This window comes from Cupressus sempervirens, chromosome 8, assembly GCF_028749045.1.
Source record: "Cupressus sempervirens isolate cs-2001-9-10 chromosome 8, ASM2874904v1, whole genome shotgun sequence".
Taxonomy (NCBI): domain Eukaryota; kingdom Viridiplantae; phylum Streptophyta; class Pinopsida; order Cupressales; family Cupressaceae; genus Cupressus; species Cupressus sempervirens.
In genome coordinates, this window is record NC_143125.1 from 501,746,960 (window position 1) to 501,766,859 (window position 19,900).

Sequence of the window (19,900 nt, forward strand, 5' to 3'; positions counted from 1 at the left end):
CCACTAAACAAAAGAATCTTGTTAAGGATATTGACCCTGTTAGAAGTCTATGAAGTACATATAGTATCTCGAGTCCTTGTTAGAGGACTAGGCCTTGTTAGAAGCCTCAATCACGTTAGGAGTTGCTTCAACCCTATTAGGAGTTGGTAGAACAAATACAATGTATGCAAGAAGAGCCCACTACCTTAACATGCAATTATACAATTAAGTTCTTCACAAATATAGGTATACATACAATACTTTCTCACTACTGAAATTTGAACTTTTTTTTATCATACATCAGATCTTGCATCACATAAGGCTCATATATCTTTCAAGTTGTCTGTACAATAGTTCAGATGTCATACAACTTACATGTCAACTTCACATTCTTTGGGTAAGATAAGATCTTTATTTATACCTTGCACATTAATATTTCTTTTCTCAGTCGGTCTTCATGTCTTCATATGCTTGACATAATATAAAATCACTTATAGATTAATATCCACAAAGTTGGCTCATCATGACTTAGTAATTATTTTATTACCAAAGTAATTTCTTAAGTCGTACAACTCATATTTCTAATATACTATGTCATGTTCTATCAAATACCTAAACTAGTATTTTGTCTATAACTTGTGTCATATTGTTTGTACACATCAGTGCACTTACCTACGTCATCATGACATTGTCATAAAGCTATCCTCAACTACATGTGAGCTAACTTGAAATGTGTCATTTGTACACATCACATCTATATTCTGTACTGTTGCATACTATCCAACACTTAGACAAATTTCTATTTGTAAATGCATAAGTAAAATGTTGAATACATGTTGCCATAAATGACAACTCACTAGACATCTAACTGACCATATTGCCAACAATTTTCGTGTTAAAAATTTGGTGTTCAATTGGTTGATTACTTATTTTTGTAAACTTTATTCCATGGTTTATGTTTCATGTTGGAACTCAGTATAAGCTAAATAATTATTCTGATACTTGTTATAGTAAAGATTATAAGTGTGAATTGAGATGTTGAATGTGGTTACCAAGTTAATGTTGTGAAAGTATATAAAGTTTGATTTGGCACTGAATTGTTTTTAAGGCATGTGGGATAACTGGGTATAATTGATTCACCTCCTCCCCCCCGCTCCGAGTTATCTAACACAATGAATATCAGAAACATTCCTTCATCACTTCTAGAATCAAACTTGCCACTATCATCATATCTCTTAATATAGCATTTACTTCCAAAGATTCTAAAGTATTTCACAGTAGGTGTATGTCCAAACCAAATTTCATAAGGTGTCTTATTAGCACCTTGTCTAATTTGAAATGTTCATTGTGTATACTTTAGTTTTCACTACCTCTCTTCAAACTATATGTGATACATTATTCTCAAACATCATTGCTCTAGCTACTTCAGTCACTAATCTTTTCCTTCTTTCTACCATCTCATTTTGTTACTATGTCTTAGGAGCTGAAAGTTGTCTCTTTATGCCATTATCCTCACAAAACAATATTAGATTTTTTTGAAATAAATTATCCACCTCTATCTTATCTCAAGCACTTAATCTTCAAGACAGATTCATTCTCAGCTCTACTCTTAAATATCTTAAATTTCTCAAAATCTTCAGACTTTTCTCTAAGAAATGTTATCTGCATCATTCTAGTAAAATCATCAATAAGAAGCATAAATTACCTTTCACCATTTAATGCTCTTTCTCTTGTAGGACCACTGTAATTTGTGTACACAATCTCCAACTTTGCTGAAGTACTAAGTATTTTTTTTGGAAATGAACTTTTCTTTTCTTTTGGCATCACACATTCTTTGCAAATCACATTTAGAAGGTTTTGCAATCTTAGGAAAATCTCTTATTGCAAGTATTGTACTGATCTTCACAATGTTATCAAAGTTAATGTGACAAAATCTCTTATGCCATAACTAGCTATCATATGCTTTAGCACCCAAACATGTCATCTTAGTAGGGTTCAACTAAAAAACATTACCTCTTATTCTTGTACATGCTCTAATCAATGTACCATCTTTATCTTTGATAATACAATTCCTCACTATAAATTGCAACTGATATCCCTTGTCAACAAGTTGTCCAACACTCAAAAGATTATGTTTCAATCCATCCACAAAGTAAACATCATCAGTGTAAGTCTTTCCATCAAGTGTAATAGATCTCTTTCCCTTAATGTGACATGCCATATTATTTCCAACTCTAACTATTCCTCCATCATAACTATTGAATTCAACAAATTTGTTCATATATCCAATCATATGATGAGAACACTCACTATCTATAATTCAATCAAACTTTTCTTCTCAACATGTGATACTAAGGCTTTTTCTTCTCTTCGTATTTCCATTCTGGATGTTCTTCCTTAATAACAACAAATCCTATCTCATCATCCTCATCATCACTGTCATCTAGGAAATTTACCATCGTAAAATCAAGTTCATCATCTTCATTAGCAAAGAATCAATCTAGACTTGTAGGGCTTACTGGGCTTTATCTTTCTCTCTCTTAGGACATTTAGATGAATAATGACCAAGTTCCTTGCATGTCCAACAAACAATAATTTTATTACTTTTAGATTCTCTCTTCATAAGCAACACAAGTCCTTTATCAATCTTCTTGTCTTCTTGTTTTACTGCTTGTTCTCTAGCATAATCTCCACTTGTACTCGCATTCCTATTTAATGTAGGTATGTCTCTAGCATAATCTCCACTTGTACTCGCATTCCTAATTAATGTAGGTATGTCTCTATCTATGCTAAAAGTAGTCTTTCATTCTATTTCATCAATAATTTAGATGCCTACAACTTTTCAAGAAGAGTCTCTTTGGTAAAGTTAGGTGTGCAAGGAATAACTTCTTCAATCATTTGTGCCTTGTGATGATAAACAAGTGTCAAAGTTTTCAAAATCTTCCACAAAATCTCATCTTCTGTTTTAGTTCCACTAAAACCTCTAACTTTTGCAAAAATCTCATATATCCTACTAAAGTATCCATTTATAGTTTCATCTTCCTACATTTTAGCACTTTGAAATATGTATATCCAACTCGCAATCTAGACTTCTTTGCATATTCATCACCTTCATATATATTTTGTAATCTAGTCTGAATCTCATGTGCAAGCTTTAAAGTTTTTACCTCTGCATATTAAGATTCAAGAAGAGTTGACAACAATGCTTCTTTAGAAATCATGTTTTGCATGAATGGATCTTTATCCGTATGTTCACAAGAACCAAGTGTTTCTTCATCTATTATATCCTTTTGCTTCAATATAAAGCCCCAAAATTCCAAACTCGTGCACATCAAGTGAGTCTTCATATTTTCCTTCGAAGTGTCATAACATATCCCATTAAACTTCGAACTTTCTTTCCTAAAATAAGAAGCCATAGATCTCCTTAAGTTGTTAGACGTTTCCTTTGATGACTTGATGCTCTGATACCAATTTTTAGAAAGTAAAGCCCACCAAAATAATTGAGAGGGAGGGGAGAGGGGAGATGAATCAGTTATTGGCTTAAAACAACTTCTAATAAGTTTATCAAATCTAAATCATGTAATCAAAAGATGTAACAACCATAGAAAGATAACCATGCACAATAACACCATATATGTTAACTAGGGAAACCCTTAATCAAAGGAAAAACTCCAATGGGAATAATGCCCACAAGATGATGTACTAATATAGAAAGTTCTTTGTAAAAGAATGTGACCCTATTAGCAGTCAAATGAAATACAATCATTGCATGTGAGTCCTTGTTAGGAGACTTTGAATCCTTATCTGGAGGTTTGAACCCTGTTAGGAGTTGAAAAGAGGACAACTAAACATAGTGTCGAAATACCCTCGAGACTATCTTCACTAAACAATCTTCAAGATAACATATCCAAGTTCTTGAACTAACTAAACAACTCATTTGCCAATACAATTCCTTTGAAGCTCATAGTACATCAACAACGCTAGTTTCTTCTCTAATCATACATAATTCACATCCAAAGTTTGCATAACATAACATGTGATCTCACTGATTTAATGTCACGCTTACATCCAAGGAAACAAACTTTCCTTCCTAATAACTAATTGAGTCAGTCTTGAGGCTTTCTCAATTTACAATGAAGAATATACGATCACATTACGATATTATATTTATATGTTGTATTACAAATAACACTTCCCATTATGATATTAACAATAGTTAGCTTCCTGGGAACAACATGATGATTGGTCTTCACAACTCATCACAAAATGAACATTTGATTTTGCCATGTTAACCATAGAATCCTGAACATGTCTTCTACCATAATCCAAGCCCGCTAAAAGATCTTTAGCCTCACTGAAAAGATACAACACAATTACCAAAGACTCGCTCTGAGAGAAGTCTCCACAAAATCTTCTTTAACTCGTGCAAAACTACATAACTCTTTCTATAAACATAGATACAGCTTTAGAACACATTCCCAAATACTCCTCTAAGTGCACATAACATAACTCTCTGACCACGAACCTCGCCAAATGAATCTTCCTTTGCAACTCTGGTTGAACTATTCAGAAAACTAGTATGTTGGCATCAATGACAAACATTATCATGAATGCAACACATCATCTCTCTAACATACGGACAAACTCCCCCATACAACAACATCAAACATTCATGCTTAACACATTCACCCTCCTCTAATAGATTATATCAATACTGCTCTACCAAAGTTGTTTGACATCCCAAGGTCAACCTTTCATAACCTCTAGAATTGAACTAGGGGAGAGGACCCAGTACTTGAACGTGTTCCAATGGTTGTGATAGAAATTGTTTACTTTATACCTACACTTGCTGACTTAATGTCCAATTTTGTTGACAACATTGCACCAATACTTGTGACTTTAAAGTTGTTAGTACAATGATGATTACCAAAAAATGAATGAAAATGTACCCTTTGATCTAAAAAGTAACCAATGATGTGATGCCACGTTAGCTGTTCAACTATGGGTACCCTTTATGCACGACCATTGGTCTCACTTTTTTTTTTGGGCTGTTTTGGACAACTTGGCAAAAAGCATGTTGATGCGGCATCATAACGAGTGACGTGGACTTGAAACCTTAGTTACGACTCGCCAAGTAAGCTGCTGTAAAAAATTGGGAGCGATTTGAATTTTTTACGTAAGGTTTTGATAAGCGTGAAGTTAGGGTGTTCAAGTACCAAGTCCTCTCCCCTATAGTTTCTCACCCACTTGGAGGAGTTTAAACCAAATATCAACATTCAACCAATTACATAATCAACATATCAAGAACAAAAAATTAGTCCATTGTTAGAGAAAACATGGAATTGCATGGCTGAATGGGTTGGGTGGGACCAACAAAGGTACTGATTTTTTTATGTTTGATCTTAAATAAATACTCTTTGCAAGTCACTCGAATCTAGTATATCCTTAAGTCACTACAAACTATGACAAAATGACTTTTTTGAACGTATGGATGGTTAGAGTCAATGGAAAGATTACTATTAACACTCGTAGGCTTTTGGTAACACCTTGTAATAAAACATCTTAAAGAAGAGATTTAAACCCCTGTAGAAGACAATGTCCAAAGTTTGGACCTCAAAAAGTGTGATGCCTAAAGATGTTGGTACCCCTTATTGCTGCAAATCAAATTTTGGATATAAAATTGAATTTAACTATGTGGTATTAGAAATATGACTAGAATCCTTAGTAATGCCTAATACTTGTATCATTTAATGTTATTGACCACTTTTTCTTCTACTGATTATTCTTTTTTGCAAACTTTTGCAGCAAAGTTCTCAAAAACTATTCGTTTGCATTTTTTTGAAGTATTTCACACTGATAGCATAAAACGGCTTTTAGGATTTCCATAGCACAAGGCAATGGATAAAATACTCAATGCCAACACTGTACCTTCCCCAGCTCACATACTGAAACACCATAAACGCATTCAAGCTTCAATTTGATTGCAAAGTATAAAAATAAAAAAATCTATTCAAATAAAGTTAATGAATATTCAATTACAATTGTTACCAATTCAGTTGCAGTCATTCCATGCAACTTAAAACTTAAGATATAAATTTCAAATAATAAAAATTCAGAGTCAACTGCATGGGTTCATTCTACACATTAGAATGATTAAAAATATAACCTATCTAATTTCTATGAATCACCTTGATTAATGGCACCCTATATATTTGCAATCCCAAACAATGGAATATGGGTTGCATTATACATATAGAGTCCTGATGAATTCCTAAATTTTTACCATGGGGAATAACTAGTACCATTGCTAATATATTAACCAAGTCATCTAAAATCCCTTGTCACTTGGTCTCAGCCAGATGAAAGAATTCAAAGGGTAACCTGCGATGAAATCCATATTAATCTCAATTGTAGTCTCGATACAATGGGCTGTACATACATCTTTCTGCATATTTAACCAAATCTGCAGGACGTGGGAGGGTTGTCGCCAAACCTGAACAAAGAAACATAAATTTCAGTCAATGATAGCAGAGATGACTTGGTATCAGATTTGGTAATATTAATTCCTCTGGAACCAATTTTAAGTTAAAAACTTGAGGGTTTCTCCTTTCATAACCGCACAAAAGAAAGTTAATGAGATAAAATAAAAACAGAATTTCTCATGAAGCCACTTTGAAACATGTCATTAAACAGCACCATAAATGCTTAAGGTCAACGAACACAACACTCAACAACCACCCAGGAGCACCAAGAAACATAGGCTAGAAGTATCCAATCAAGAAACAATTAAAATAGAAATCCAAAGGGAAATCATAGGAGGCAATTTCTTAGTTCTGATCATGTTGTACATCTTATGGGAATTTTTTATCGGATTAACATAAAATCGTGAAACTAGGAGAAGAAAGGAAAGAGACCATTAGAAGCATTAAGTGTTATGTGAAGTCCAACGGCTATCTGACCATTCCTATAATTAATTAATTACAACAGTCGACACATGTTATTCATGAAACAAGCTAGAGAAAGAGCCAAGTACTGGAAAAGATGTAAAATGAATAAACTGCATCCCAAGACATGAACTTCAAAATAAAACATGATGATAACATAAGGCTGCCTAGCTGCTGCTGTTTTTCCCTTGCAGTTGCTATCAATTAGATGACTGTCATATCCATTCAAGACCTCCATTATTAATTTTAATTTCTAGCCCTGTTTCAAAAGTTTAGAGCTTACCTAGTTCATAGGACTTGGCGGCAACTTCTGCAGCTATGTGGGCTGATATTTTTCTGATATTTCGAAATGGTGGATAGATGAGACCCTGCTCTAAATGCTCTTTAGTAACCTGTTGAGCTAAAGCCTCGGCTGTTACACAATACCAACGTTTACGCCATTCAGATTGAGATTAGTACAGAAAAAATCATGTCTATGGTTTATATAAAAAAAAAGGCTTACAAGCTGCCAATAGCATATCATCACGGACACGGACTGTCCCTGACATGACCAAGCCCAAGCCAAATCCAGGGAAAATATACGCATTGTTTGACTGGAAATCATTAAAGAACAAATATAAGCTCAACAACTTCTAGAGAGTATGCTGACAATTAGTGTGAATGAAAGTAGCGCTCAACTATAGAAGAAGCTCATTTGGTGGAGCTACTATAGATGTAAATCACATCTAATGGAAGTAACAATCCCAAAAATTCATAAAATTGACAATGCACCTTACCCTAGAAAATTGAAATTGCAAATATTTAAAAAAATGCTCCAAGTGCTTCAAAACATAATCAAATAAGATAGATTTTGCTAGCTATTCACAGGAGCACCAAGTAGAAGTGATAAATAACCTGGCCAGGAGTAAAAGTCTTTCCATCATAAGTGACAGGATCAAAAGGACTCCCACTGGCAAATATAGCACGTCCCTGTAGACATATAATCATGAATCAGAGTACTATAATTTGATACTGTAAAAGTCATCTTGCACCTGGAGTCCCAAATTCAATAATTCAAGCTGCAATAACAATCTCTTTATTGGGTGTCTTCTAATGCTTTGATCTAATAACATGTTCATTGAACTCCTAACAACTAAATGCTTCCTTTGATTTGCATCTGAAGTTGGAAATATTAATGTAGTTGTTTGTGGATTTAAAATAAATGAAGTCCTTGTCAATTGTGGTTACATGGATAAACATTTCATTTGGCATTAAAATGACAAGTAACTCAGCAATTTCCTCATGGCGATTTATGTAAATTGATAAAACAAATATACCTTACTCCAGGTATATGCTTCTTCTGCTGTACATTCCGACTGAGAAGTTGGATTAGAAAGAGCTAGAATTAATGGTTTCTACAGGAAATGAACAAATATTAGTTCAATACTGAGCTGAAATCCCTTTATAATAGTAATGAATACTTGGTTGCTAATCTAAATAAATGAATAAAGATTGAATATAAAAATTGCTTGAATATGCTCCTCCATCTTGATATTTGTTATTATTAATAATAAATGAAACTGCAACACACCAATTTAAAAAAGAAACGATTAAAAAAATGAAACTACAGCAAATGATTTACCTCGTTAAAAGATGAAAAAGTTTCAATCACTTCCTTTGTGAAAGTTTTTCCAACTCCTGAAGTTCCAATCAAAACCGAAGGCCTGACCGACTGTTCAAAAGAGAAAAGTCCACATACTTCATAGTCAATCGCAATGGTATACCAGAACTGCTATGATCAACTTAAATACAGTACAGAAACTGTATCAGCTAATATTTAAGACAACTCAAGAGGGAATATTAAAAGTATGTGTCTGTTGTCAAAAGAGATATTAAATTCTCAGAAAAGAAATCCAGTTCAACCTCCACAGCGTTCAGTAAGCTTTTACAGGGTTCATGCTCATGTGCCCATGACTTTTTGAAGTGTTGGAGAGACTCTATTCTGGACTTTATGATGAGCCCCTGTGGTGCCAAAAAGATAGTGTTAAACAAGTGTTCCACTCTCTTATAATTCCTCTATGTCAACAGATGATTTAACAGTTTTAATACAGGAAGACAACTTAGTCGACTCCTAAAATTTTATGGCTTTGTATTATATATTAAGTGATTTAGATCAAGGACACTTCAATTCTCTGTGTGAATTAGTGAAAATTATTTGAGCAGAGGCTATGAGGGGAGAGTAAGAGGGACCTTAGAGTCCACCAGCCATATCCTCTTGCGAGCTTCATTCAATGATATTTTTCCCTGGGAAAAGTATTTCAGTGTCAAACTTGTTGATACAATAAAAAAAAACAGCATAGTAAGACAATTCATTAAATTAAGCTTTTTATAATACCTGTTTGGCTATTTCCAATGCAATAAGCTCCGCGATGCCTGTCCCTGCCTGCACAGTTTTCATGGTACTTTATTTTCAAAAAAAGGCAAGAAAAGAAGGCAAAAGAGTTACAAATTAATAAAATGTCTAGGGTATAGACATATGGCTTTAATTTCAAACAAGAAATTGACAATGATATAAGTAAACAATTACTAAATTGTGACAGAGGACCAACTTCATCCTGATTGCAAGAAAATGCAGCTTCATCAAGTTTCTTAATTCTTCAAAATGACAGCAACTAAAGGCTTCGCATGATGAACAATAAAGCTTTCTTAGCTGAATGAGATTCAAATGTATAAAGCGCAATCGCATTGCAAATTAGCTGGAAGTAGTTTTCCTGCACATTTGTCTTTTCCACTATGATGCATTTGCATGGTCTTTAATTATACTTTCTACCAGGGCTATAATCTGTGGGTCATGAATTACAATTCCTAAATATTTGGTTTGAATTTAAAGGATACTTCCATTCACAATGGCTGTGAAAAAAATAATCCAGAAACATATCAAGCCATGGACCGTCACTTAGCAAACACGGTGATGCATCTCTGGCCATTGGGACGCATCCTGGATACCAAAGTCTGTTTCCCCATACCAAAACTAATTGGAGATGTCCCACCAATGTTTCCTTAATTTTTCAATTAAAACAAAAAACAATCCTAGGTTTTGATGAGCTTCCATATAAATAGATAGAAGAATGAATTGACATTTATGAATTTCAATATGCAATATGAAATATAAAAAATGTACTATGAAACTCTTTGACTCACTATCATTTGTGTGTTTTACATAGAAAATTTTGTCTACAAGTACCCCACTCCAAGTACTCTACTCAAATTTTTCAAAGACATACCAGCTCCATTACCAGTGCCAATCTCTCATACCAGTTCCAGTCATTTGCATTTTATTGCTAACAATAAGTATTTACTTGTTCAGCCCAATCTCTGTGATTAGGACTCTACGACAAAATCCTGAACAATCTAGTATTTGATTGACAATTTCAGCATCTTTTCATTTTAAAGATTACAAGGACAGTAAAGCTTTCATACAGTCTATAAGTTTCTTCAACAACTACCCCAAATATATTGATATCTCATGAGTTATTCATGGTATTGCACAGAAATTTTTAACTGTCTCTTTGCCTTACCTCTCCAGCTCCAAGAAACAAAAACTTGTGATCAGCCAACTTCCCACCAGTCAGTTTTAATGATGCAACAAGGCCTGCAAGTACCACTGCAGCTGTCCCCTGCAAATGCCAAACACATTGTTGCTATAAGACGGGTTAATTAAGTCACAAAAGCTATTCTATGTTGTATGTAATAGTGTTATCCAATCTTTCAACTACAAAAACATTTACATATGGCCAAGTCAATATTCTAGTTGTATGCAGATTATAGGTAAGATGAAAATAATGACTTCTAGGGTACATGGGTACAAGGACAGGTATAGAGGATGGGTACACCTTTTGAAAAATAATATAAAAACATTAAATTCTTCCCAAAATCCCTATAGATTCTCCCTGAAAACCTTCACTGTTTCCTTGTTTTCAATAGAACATGCACTCTTTTATGTTTCTGAAAGATATTTGGTGATGGACATGTTTTTCAATGTTTGACAGACAATTTGGTTAGTTTTTGCTTTCAATCTGTCTTATAAGTCTCCTGAAAAATAAGAGACATTCCACAAAAGTCTGGAGTGTGCCAAAAATGTCTCAGGCATCTTCTAGGTAAAGCCAAACCATATCCCATTTCAATATATGTCTCTATCACAGAGACATGCCCAAGGAGCCATATTTACAATGACAGAAAGATTACATGATCACCATTTTACAAACTCTTAACAAAAAATGAAAACATTCTAGAATTGTGACGATAAACTCACAGCGAGCTCTGAACATACCTGGATATCATCATTGAAGACAAGGTGAGTTGAAGAATACTTCTCCAGCAAGGTAAAGGCATTGTGGTTAGCAAAGTCTTCAAACTGTCACAAGAGCATACTTTTCTTCAGTTTCCTTATGATTTTGAAAGCTAAATATGAATTAATGATATAAGGTTCACAAATAATTAACCAACAAATTCTATGCATATATTATTTCTTCTAACAGCTAAATATTGTAGTCTGGGTGTAGTTGAATATGGAATTGTTATGGATATTTTATTGTTAAGTACTCACTATCACTTGCCATGGGGAAAGCTAAAATAAAGTTTATACAAAAAAATTAACCCAGTTTGAAAAAGACAATCTCAAGTTAAAGATCCATTTCAGAAGAAAACAGGAGTTCTCCACCTGACCTGAATAAGAACTTTCTCTCCATAAGCTTGTTTGGCAGCAAACATGAACTCGTGAAGAAGATCGTCATATTCCTTTAGCACATGATACCATTAGAAACTTGTGCTATGTAGATTTGGGCCATAGACAGAATTACAAAAGTAAAGACTATTCATATGATAAATATTAAAATCCCAAACAATCTAGCAATGATTAGTACCTGGCCTGTAGCACGTCTCTGCCTAAGCCCTATGTAGAATTCATCATTCAGCAATGTTTCATTGTTGGTCCCAACATCAATAGTTACTGGAAGACACTGCTCACATACAAGTTGTCAGACTAGAGTCAGGGACATTAATGGCTATCATGCAACATAATTCAGACCCCAGGATCCAAAATGCATTTTTCTCAAGTCAGTGCCAACATTTTGAAAATTACACAAGAAAAACATAAAATATTGATACATTTAGCATGGCATTTCACTAGATGAAATCCAAATAACACAAAATGAATCATGTGCGTATGAACATGAAAAGAAATACAGACAATGATCCAATAATCAGAAGAAAAAATGAGGTTCTTGCAAATTAGTACTGTTTTCATTCGTACTGAGAATCAACCAGAAATAAGTTGCCAATAATAACTAAAATCAATTGATATTATTATCAATATCCAGTGAAAAATAAATGGTTAATAACCTATCATCAGAAAGCTACTTCAAAAGTAGGACTGAATACCTCTGAAGGACGAACTCCCCCAAGAGCTGTATACAGAGCTAGTTTTCCAACAGGAATTCCCATTCCCTGTTAATAATTATTTGTACAGGCATCTCAGATTCCAACAGTTATAACATAGCTAAGAAAAATTAAAATGTAACTTATTGGGGAGAAAAAAAAATTGGAACTAAAGAAAATTCAATATACCTAGCACATAGGTAGTAAAGTTGTCAGAGCAAGACTTACCTGGCATCCAAGATCTCCAAGTCCCAGAATACGTTCGCCATCAGTGACAACAATAACCTTAATGTTCTGTTCAGGCCAGTTCTTCAAAACATCAATGACCTTTCCCCTGCCAATATCAATGACCTTTAAATCATATGCTAGACTTAGACTGAAGTGGTAGTTATTCCAAACTGGAACAAGAGAACAGATAATATAATCCAACTTCGTAACAGAAGCATGTAAGATATTCATAGCATATGCTTCAATGAAGGAAACATGTCAGTGCCTACAAAGTTGCATACAGCAGGTTATAAGGCATTCTATTATTCTAATTTACCACCCATGAAATAATAAATGATGATTAATTAAGCACTGCAACTCAGATGTTTGTTACAAGCATTAATTGAACAAAAAAAAGTGTCCTAGGAGAAGCTGTATTAAAAGAAGTGTTGACAAAAAACAGAAGAGAAAGTTACAGACATAGATTGCATTCATTTACCATACAGCTATGAGCTACAAGATCCTGGTTAGCAAGAAAATGAATACCCGATCCTGGTCAATAAGTAACAGAATAAGGTGATATAGATATACATACTTTTCTTTTAAACTTATGTAAAGGCCCTGTGAGCGCCTGAAAATGCTTCCATATTTTTGGCAAGCTTCACCAACAGTGGGTGTATAGACTATAGGAAGCAATTCCTCAACATGATCAACTAAGAGCTTGTAAAACAATTTTTCATTCCTCTCCTACACATGTATATCCATGTCAAATTGCAAGTGTAAATTAATTACACAAAAGCTTCTTTGCATAAGTTAATATTATCTTCAAATAAGAGGGATGTTCAAAGAGTTCCAAGCAAGCTAATATAATACAGGCTGCAGCACAGATATTGTGGTGATATCAGAGAGAATAAAAATTAAAGAAAATATAGGTTTCGCCTTTCAGGGGTCCATAAACCAAAAAACTATTTAATATCCAAATTTAATACAACTCTGCAGCTTTGGACATTATCATGTGAAATGATAAAATACTAGAATCCATTGATAGCACTCAAAAATATGTTGGAACAAAAAAGAAAATACCTGAAGGTCCATCATAGCCATGTATTTCTGCAAAGGTGTTTGGTACGCCCGAATGATATTCATTAGCTTCTTTTCCTGATCAACAATATCATGAAATCAGAAACAAATCTGACAAGCCTGCATTCAACAGCCATTTTCCAAGCCAAGAGTGTAATGGAGACTCCCAGATATAATAAATATTTGTAGCAACCATGAAACAAGAATTAGGATCATTTCTTCATATTATATATTTCACATTCCTTTGTGGCCATGTGACTGCAAACCTCGGTATTAAATAAACAAGCAGTAGACTAATATGAGAAAAAGTAAATTGCCAGAGATCATGGTCTGATCTTTTTGTTTTTGAAAATCTGTATTCATTAACAAAGGGTTTTGTCTTCTTTCCAAGTATTAGCAACATATCCTCCAGAGTAAAATAACACAAGGTTAATGGGAATGTATATTGCCAAAGATTGCAGCTTTTAACTAAGGATCAACATCCAGCAAGTCCTATTTTAGGTATTCTCTCTATCATAGAATTACATCCACCTTTTTCTTATATATTTGAAAAAGGAGGAGATGAAAATGTAAGAAAAAACTTACCAACCAAAGATTGTAAGAATTGAGTACAACAAGACTTGTGAATCATCCACATTGCCTAAAGACACCCTCTGTTCAACTGTTATTAAGTATAAGCTACTCAAAGGTAGAATATGATGAATGTGTATACGTTTGTGTCATGTCAGAAATAGCGCATATAGCTAGGAAACAGATCCAGCCACTATATAGAAGAGAAACCATTAAATCTCCGAGAGGATCACAGTCTACTATTATGGATTGAACAGGAGATTATTTATGTATTGCACACGGTTGGGGAACATGTTAGGAGTGGAAAGTTATAGTGCTAAAACCAAGATCATCTTGTGAACAATTTACCAATACAATTGTAAGCACAATGGAGCAAAGGATATTCAAAAATCAGAATCATGGTGTTGTTCCAATAAGGTGTTTCTCTAGTCAATTCATACAAGGAAGTATGGAAGTATACACAGTACAAATCAGCAGCGAAAAAGGAGATTGTAATGTACTATGCTATCATGAGATTGTAATGTAAAAAGAAGTGTGACCTACACCCAGATGATTAACAGAATTGTAAAATCTGACAAAAGAAAAAAAAAACTCTGAATATTACACATTATGCAGTCATGAACGAAGAACAAAGAGAGCTATCATGAAATATCTGTACGTAGAAAACAAACAAGACATTTACCATTTTAGGCCTCTTCTCTTTTAACCGAATGTCACATAAAACACTACCTCAACCTCCCAGGGTTTTGCTCAAATTAAATCTTTTAAAAACACCCATTTTATGCAGTCATTTCGCTTGTACCATGACACAATCAAGAACATCAAAATCAAGGTTTTCCGGTGGACATTACCTGAAGATCCTGTGACAGATGAGCAGGGGGCAGAAGACCCCGGAGATAATGATAATCCCTTTCTTGATCAGTAAACCCCAATCCTTTGTTGTACCGTGGATTCCTCAGCAATTCATACCCACTGTGATCAGTCCAAAACAGTAAGAAATATTGCATTACCATACACAGCACAAATAACTTAAAACCACATTCAATCAACGAAAAAGTCATTTTACAGACAAAGCACCAGATGAGCCCAATTACACAAATAAGGGAAGAAAACGAAAAAAAACACAATCTTTCACACCAAACCAACTTTTTCCCCTACATCCTACACCAAAGCACCAGATGAGCCCAATTACTCAAATAATGGAAGAAAAAATAGTGAAAAACAATCGTGCATGCTAGAACGACGCTTCCCCCTACATCCTACACCAAAGCACCCGATGAGCCCAATTGCGCAACTAATGGAAGAAACCAAAACGAAAAACAGTCTTTCATGCTAAAACAAAGTTTTCCCCTACATCGTACACCCAAAACACCAAAAGAGCCCAATTATACAAATAAGAGAATAAACTCAGAAGTTCTAAGGAACAATCTTTCATGCTAGACCAACGTTTTGAACCAATCACCAAAACTTCCACCATACACCCACAACCTCAAGTCAGCACATTTATACCAACAAAAAGACATTTTTCATGCTGAACCAACATTTTGATCAATCACCTTCAACCTTGGTTACATTGAAGTTAAATATGATGCTTTTACCTGGCAACCGAGCGACTCCAAGGAGTGACAACCTGCTCTTCTGCAATTCGGTCCTCTCCATAAGTCCTATCTCCATTCATAGTCATTCTCACTGAAGAAATCTAAAACTCCCAACAGCAAACCTTACAATAGTTTGCACTCCTTGACGCCTTCAAGATGGTCACAAAAATTGAAGCAAAAAAATGTTAGCATGCCTTGAGCGTCTGAAGAATCTCATGAATTTATTGAGTGTAAACTGAAATCTTACCTACCCACCAGCTTGAGAGCTCACTTTTCAAGTACCACGCGCAAAACGGCTTCCAGATAGTCTAACGGTCCAGCGTCAACACATTGCATGCCATGTTTTTTTCTCGTAGCTCAGTATCATCTAGCCTTGTTTTCTACCAATGAGTCAATTACGCCATGTAAAGATCGAGTTTCCGCGTATGCTTGCGTGGGACAAACATCGAATGCCAATTAGAGTTCACTAAAATTTAGGTGTGCTGTGACCCAGTGGCCAAGCGGTGGGAACGCGAGGTGTAGTAGGTAATACAAATCTGGTGCTCTTTGGGTTCTTTGTGGTGAAGGTTATGCTATAGAGGTAGATTTGGGTTGACTCTAATGGTAGATATGGTGTTTTCTTAGTCTTATTCAATGTTTATGTTTTTCAATTTCTTAAGCCCACAGGCCTCCCGCATTTTATAATTTCTTACCTGAAACTTTTCAGCTCCAACCCCAATTTCTTACTAATTTTTTAGAATTTTCTAAAACATTCACGAATTAGATTAGTAATTAAAATTTCATTTTTTTAAAAAGGAAACGATCCATAAAACTACAATGTTAGGCATGTTTCAAGAAGGTTGTCAATTTTTAGGCATTTTTTGAAAAGGTTGCCATTCTTTGTGATATGGTAGATTGGTAAGGAATTATTTTTGTTTCATATCAAGTCAAAAAATTTGGAAGAATGAAAGACAATTACAAAGATCATAAAATGATGAAACCTTTACATATTTTTGTTTTAATGTGCTCCATTAACAATTTTGATAAAAGAGTGCAAATGAAAATGATTGGTAAAGTTTATTTGGTAAAATCGTATTTCTAACTGATACTATTTTGATCTATTTGATCGTATAATATAAAATCATAAGTTAGATAGTTCAAGTTTATACTGATAAAATTTTAGTCTTAAATTTTAAAGAGGAGAAAGAGTTATTAAATATTAATACTTAATATTAAATGTTAAAATGAATCTGTAACGGTGATCAGTAAATGTTAGTATTTTAATCTGCAACAATCAAAAATATATATGGAAAAAAGTGCTAATTTTTCTCATTTATTTCTCAATTTTTTATTTTTAAATTGCTAAAAAAAATCTAACTCATTTTGAAAATGTCACTATTTTTTTAATTCATAATTACATTACCAATTTACAGGACACTTTGTTAAACATAATGGCATCTCCAAATTCTTAAACACAACGAGATAACAGTGCATCTCCACCCTACCAACAAAGGAGATTTGTCAATCTGGTATGTTCACCTTCCTTTCACTCTTTTCATTGACTCTCTTTCTCTCTACATATGTTTATAATTTCATACATTCATGTATTTAAACTATTTCTTTACCAACATGAAATTTTTTCCTTAAATGTTCTAAAACTAAATGTCCTCAAATGTATTGTGCAGGAGACTACTTCAAACATATTGGCATCCCCAACACCTCCACAATGGGTACCTAACCAACATCTCCACCTTATCAACAATCCTTAAATGCAACTTTTGTATGTTAACATCTACCTCTCTCTATCTATTATATTTTATTCTACTTATATATTTACCTATATTGTTAGATACTATATTTCCATGTTTGTTCATAGAAAATTAATTTTCATGACTCTATAATATAGTTATTCTCCTTGTTCATACCTACATTGTTGTTGAACAGGACATTGGATCAACCATACTCACCTCTCCACAATCTGAACATGGAATAACTATAAGTGCATCTCCACCCTATCAACAAAGAAGAATAGCCAATATTGTATGTTCAACTTCTATTATATCTGTCTATGTCTCTTCATATTTATACCCATCTGTAAAATTACATGCTTAAATAATAAATTGACACTTATGTTTCAAACACAAGTATTCAATCAATTTCCTTGGGACTATGTAGGAAACTCCTTCAAACGTATTGCCTTCTCCACAATCTGAACTAATGCAAACTACCAACAAAGTTCTAGACCTTCAGGAAGGACAAAATTCCACTGAGGTAAGTGCAACTAACTTTAACTTGTTCATTGTGCCTCTCTCTATTCCTCTCACAAAAATCATATACACATCTCTCCATTTCAAAGTTTTTTATTATTAAAATGAGCATGAAATACATATATTTGTCATATTACTATCTACATGAATCTATATTACCTTACTATTTTCCTCTAAATTAATTTAGCAATTAATTTTACAATATTATCTAAAACGAGTTTCACTTAATTATTGAAGGCTAACTTTCTACTATCATGCTTGTTAAGAATATGCATATAGATGTACACATGTAACCATGTCAATCTATATAAGTAACTACTACTTTATTTAACCTAACTGTTATCATATTTTCTAAAATTGATTATTTCATAAATTCATAGCCATCCTTACAGTAAAAATAAAATTTAACCACAAATTTATATTATGTTTTACTAACTTAGTTTGAAAAAAAAAATTGCAAGAAAATAATACATAACCTTTCCTCAACTGGTTGCTACAAACTGTTTCTCAACTATGCATTCAAATCTTCATGGGTAAGTATTGCCAACTTCACACTCCACACATCTCAAGGTATTTAACTAAAACTAACGTGAAATAATGAAGGAACAAATATTTCTTCCTTTATAAAGTAACTTAGATTACTCTTTCACTTTGAAAAAATGCAACCATAAAATCATGTTATCTAATACTCAAAAGGCATACAAATTAACAATTGTACAATTATTGATTGGAGATAACTCAAATACAGTCAAAGTCATTGACCTCATTCACTACAACATAAAATCAATGCTCTTATTTTGTGTTTCCTTTCATTGCTTTGTAATTATTAACATTGCACTATTAAGTACTCTCCTACAAAAACAATGCAATTTTACTACTCCCTTATTACAATGGTGCTTCAAGATTTACAGGCATTACAAAAATATGTCTTTTTACAAACTATTATTCTTCACTCTATCCAATACAAAATTTTAAAAAAGTCTTTTTTTTCTTTCTTATTTCTTAATGCATGCTACTTCTTTTTCAAATTCTCAAATTTAAAATCAACCATAACTTGCAAATTTCTACGTAATTCAAAATATAAATATGTTTGTCATCATTTTCAAATTAACCAATTTCAATACCATCCCTATCGGCTTCTTGTTGAACGTACTAAAACGTGCAACTGCTAGTTTAGATAAATTGAATATAAACAATTAAAATTTTAAAAATCATTTCTATCAACTTATCGTTGGGCATAAAATCATGCGAGTCCTAGTTAATAATAGTAAGGTGTATTATTTCTTGGTTTCATAAATGTAGGGAAGAAAAGTATTATTTTTATATGATTTAGATTAAAAAATGAAAAGAACTTTTATAGTGTATTATATAAGTGATGTAATATAGGATTATTGTGTACACTTTGTTAGAAGCATTTAATTATAGTACAAATAAAGTGCCCATATCTTATATTTCATGGGATATGAACTTGTGACCTCTTTTTCAAGTAGGCCAACTTAAATTGTAAATTGATTATTAAAAAGGGATTTTACTCTTTCTATGGCAAGACAACCAATCAAAGATGGATATATCACACACAAATATTTCATTACTATATCTATGAAATTTTTCTTTAATAGTGATAGAGGGGGACCCTAAAATATGCATTGTTTGTGATTTTCAAAAGATAAATGAAGATGATCTTGAAGGTAGGTCATTAATGTGTCATTGCATGGAGAAGAAACTTTATTTTGAAGATTTTTCTCACTCTAAGATTTTCTCAAAGTGTTATCCCCATTTTTCTTTGTTGTAAAATAAATTCTTAGATAATTCCAAAGCCCCAAGTACTAGGATTTCATGAAACATAAGGTTCACTCATCGT

At 33.3% G+C, this 19,900-nt stretch overlaps 1 protein-coding gene across 1 annotated transcript; it reads right to left on the bottom strand.

Moving 5' to 3' along the window:
* Positions 1 to 5,970: 5,970 nt before the first annotated feature.
* LOC149543388 (NADP-dependent malic enzyme-like) lies at positions 5,971 to 15,990 on the bottom strand. Its single transcript, XM_089798185.1, has 19 exons — positions 15,794 to 15,990; positions 15,047 to 15,167; positions 13,629 to 13,703; positions 13,141 to 13,292; positions 12,567 to 12,672; positions 12,342 to 12,407; positions 11,825 to 11,920; positions 11,628 to 11,699; positions 11,233 to 11,316; positions 10,481 to 10,579; positions 9,298 to 9,345; positions 9,153 to 9,206; positions 8,826 to 8,924; positions 8,545 to 8,634; positions 8,240 to 8,317; positions 7,818 to 7,892; positions 7,426 to 7,516; positions 7,207 to 7,335; positions 5,971 to 6,472 (listed from the first exon to the last, which is right to left on the bottom strand). Exons 1-19 carry the CDS (start codon positions 15,877 to 15,879, stop codon positions 6,384 to 6,386), a joined length of 1,710 nt encoding a protein of 569 aa, XP_089654311.1. The 5' UTR covers positions 15,880 to 15,990; the 3' UTR covers positions 5,971 to 6,383.
* Positions 15,991 to 19,900: the final 3,910 nt, after the last annotated feature.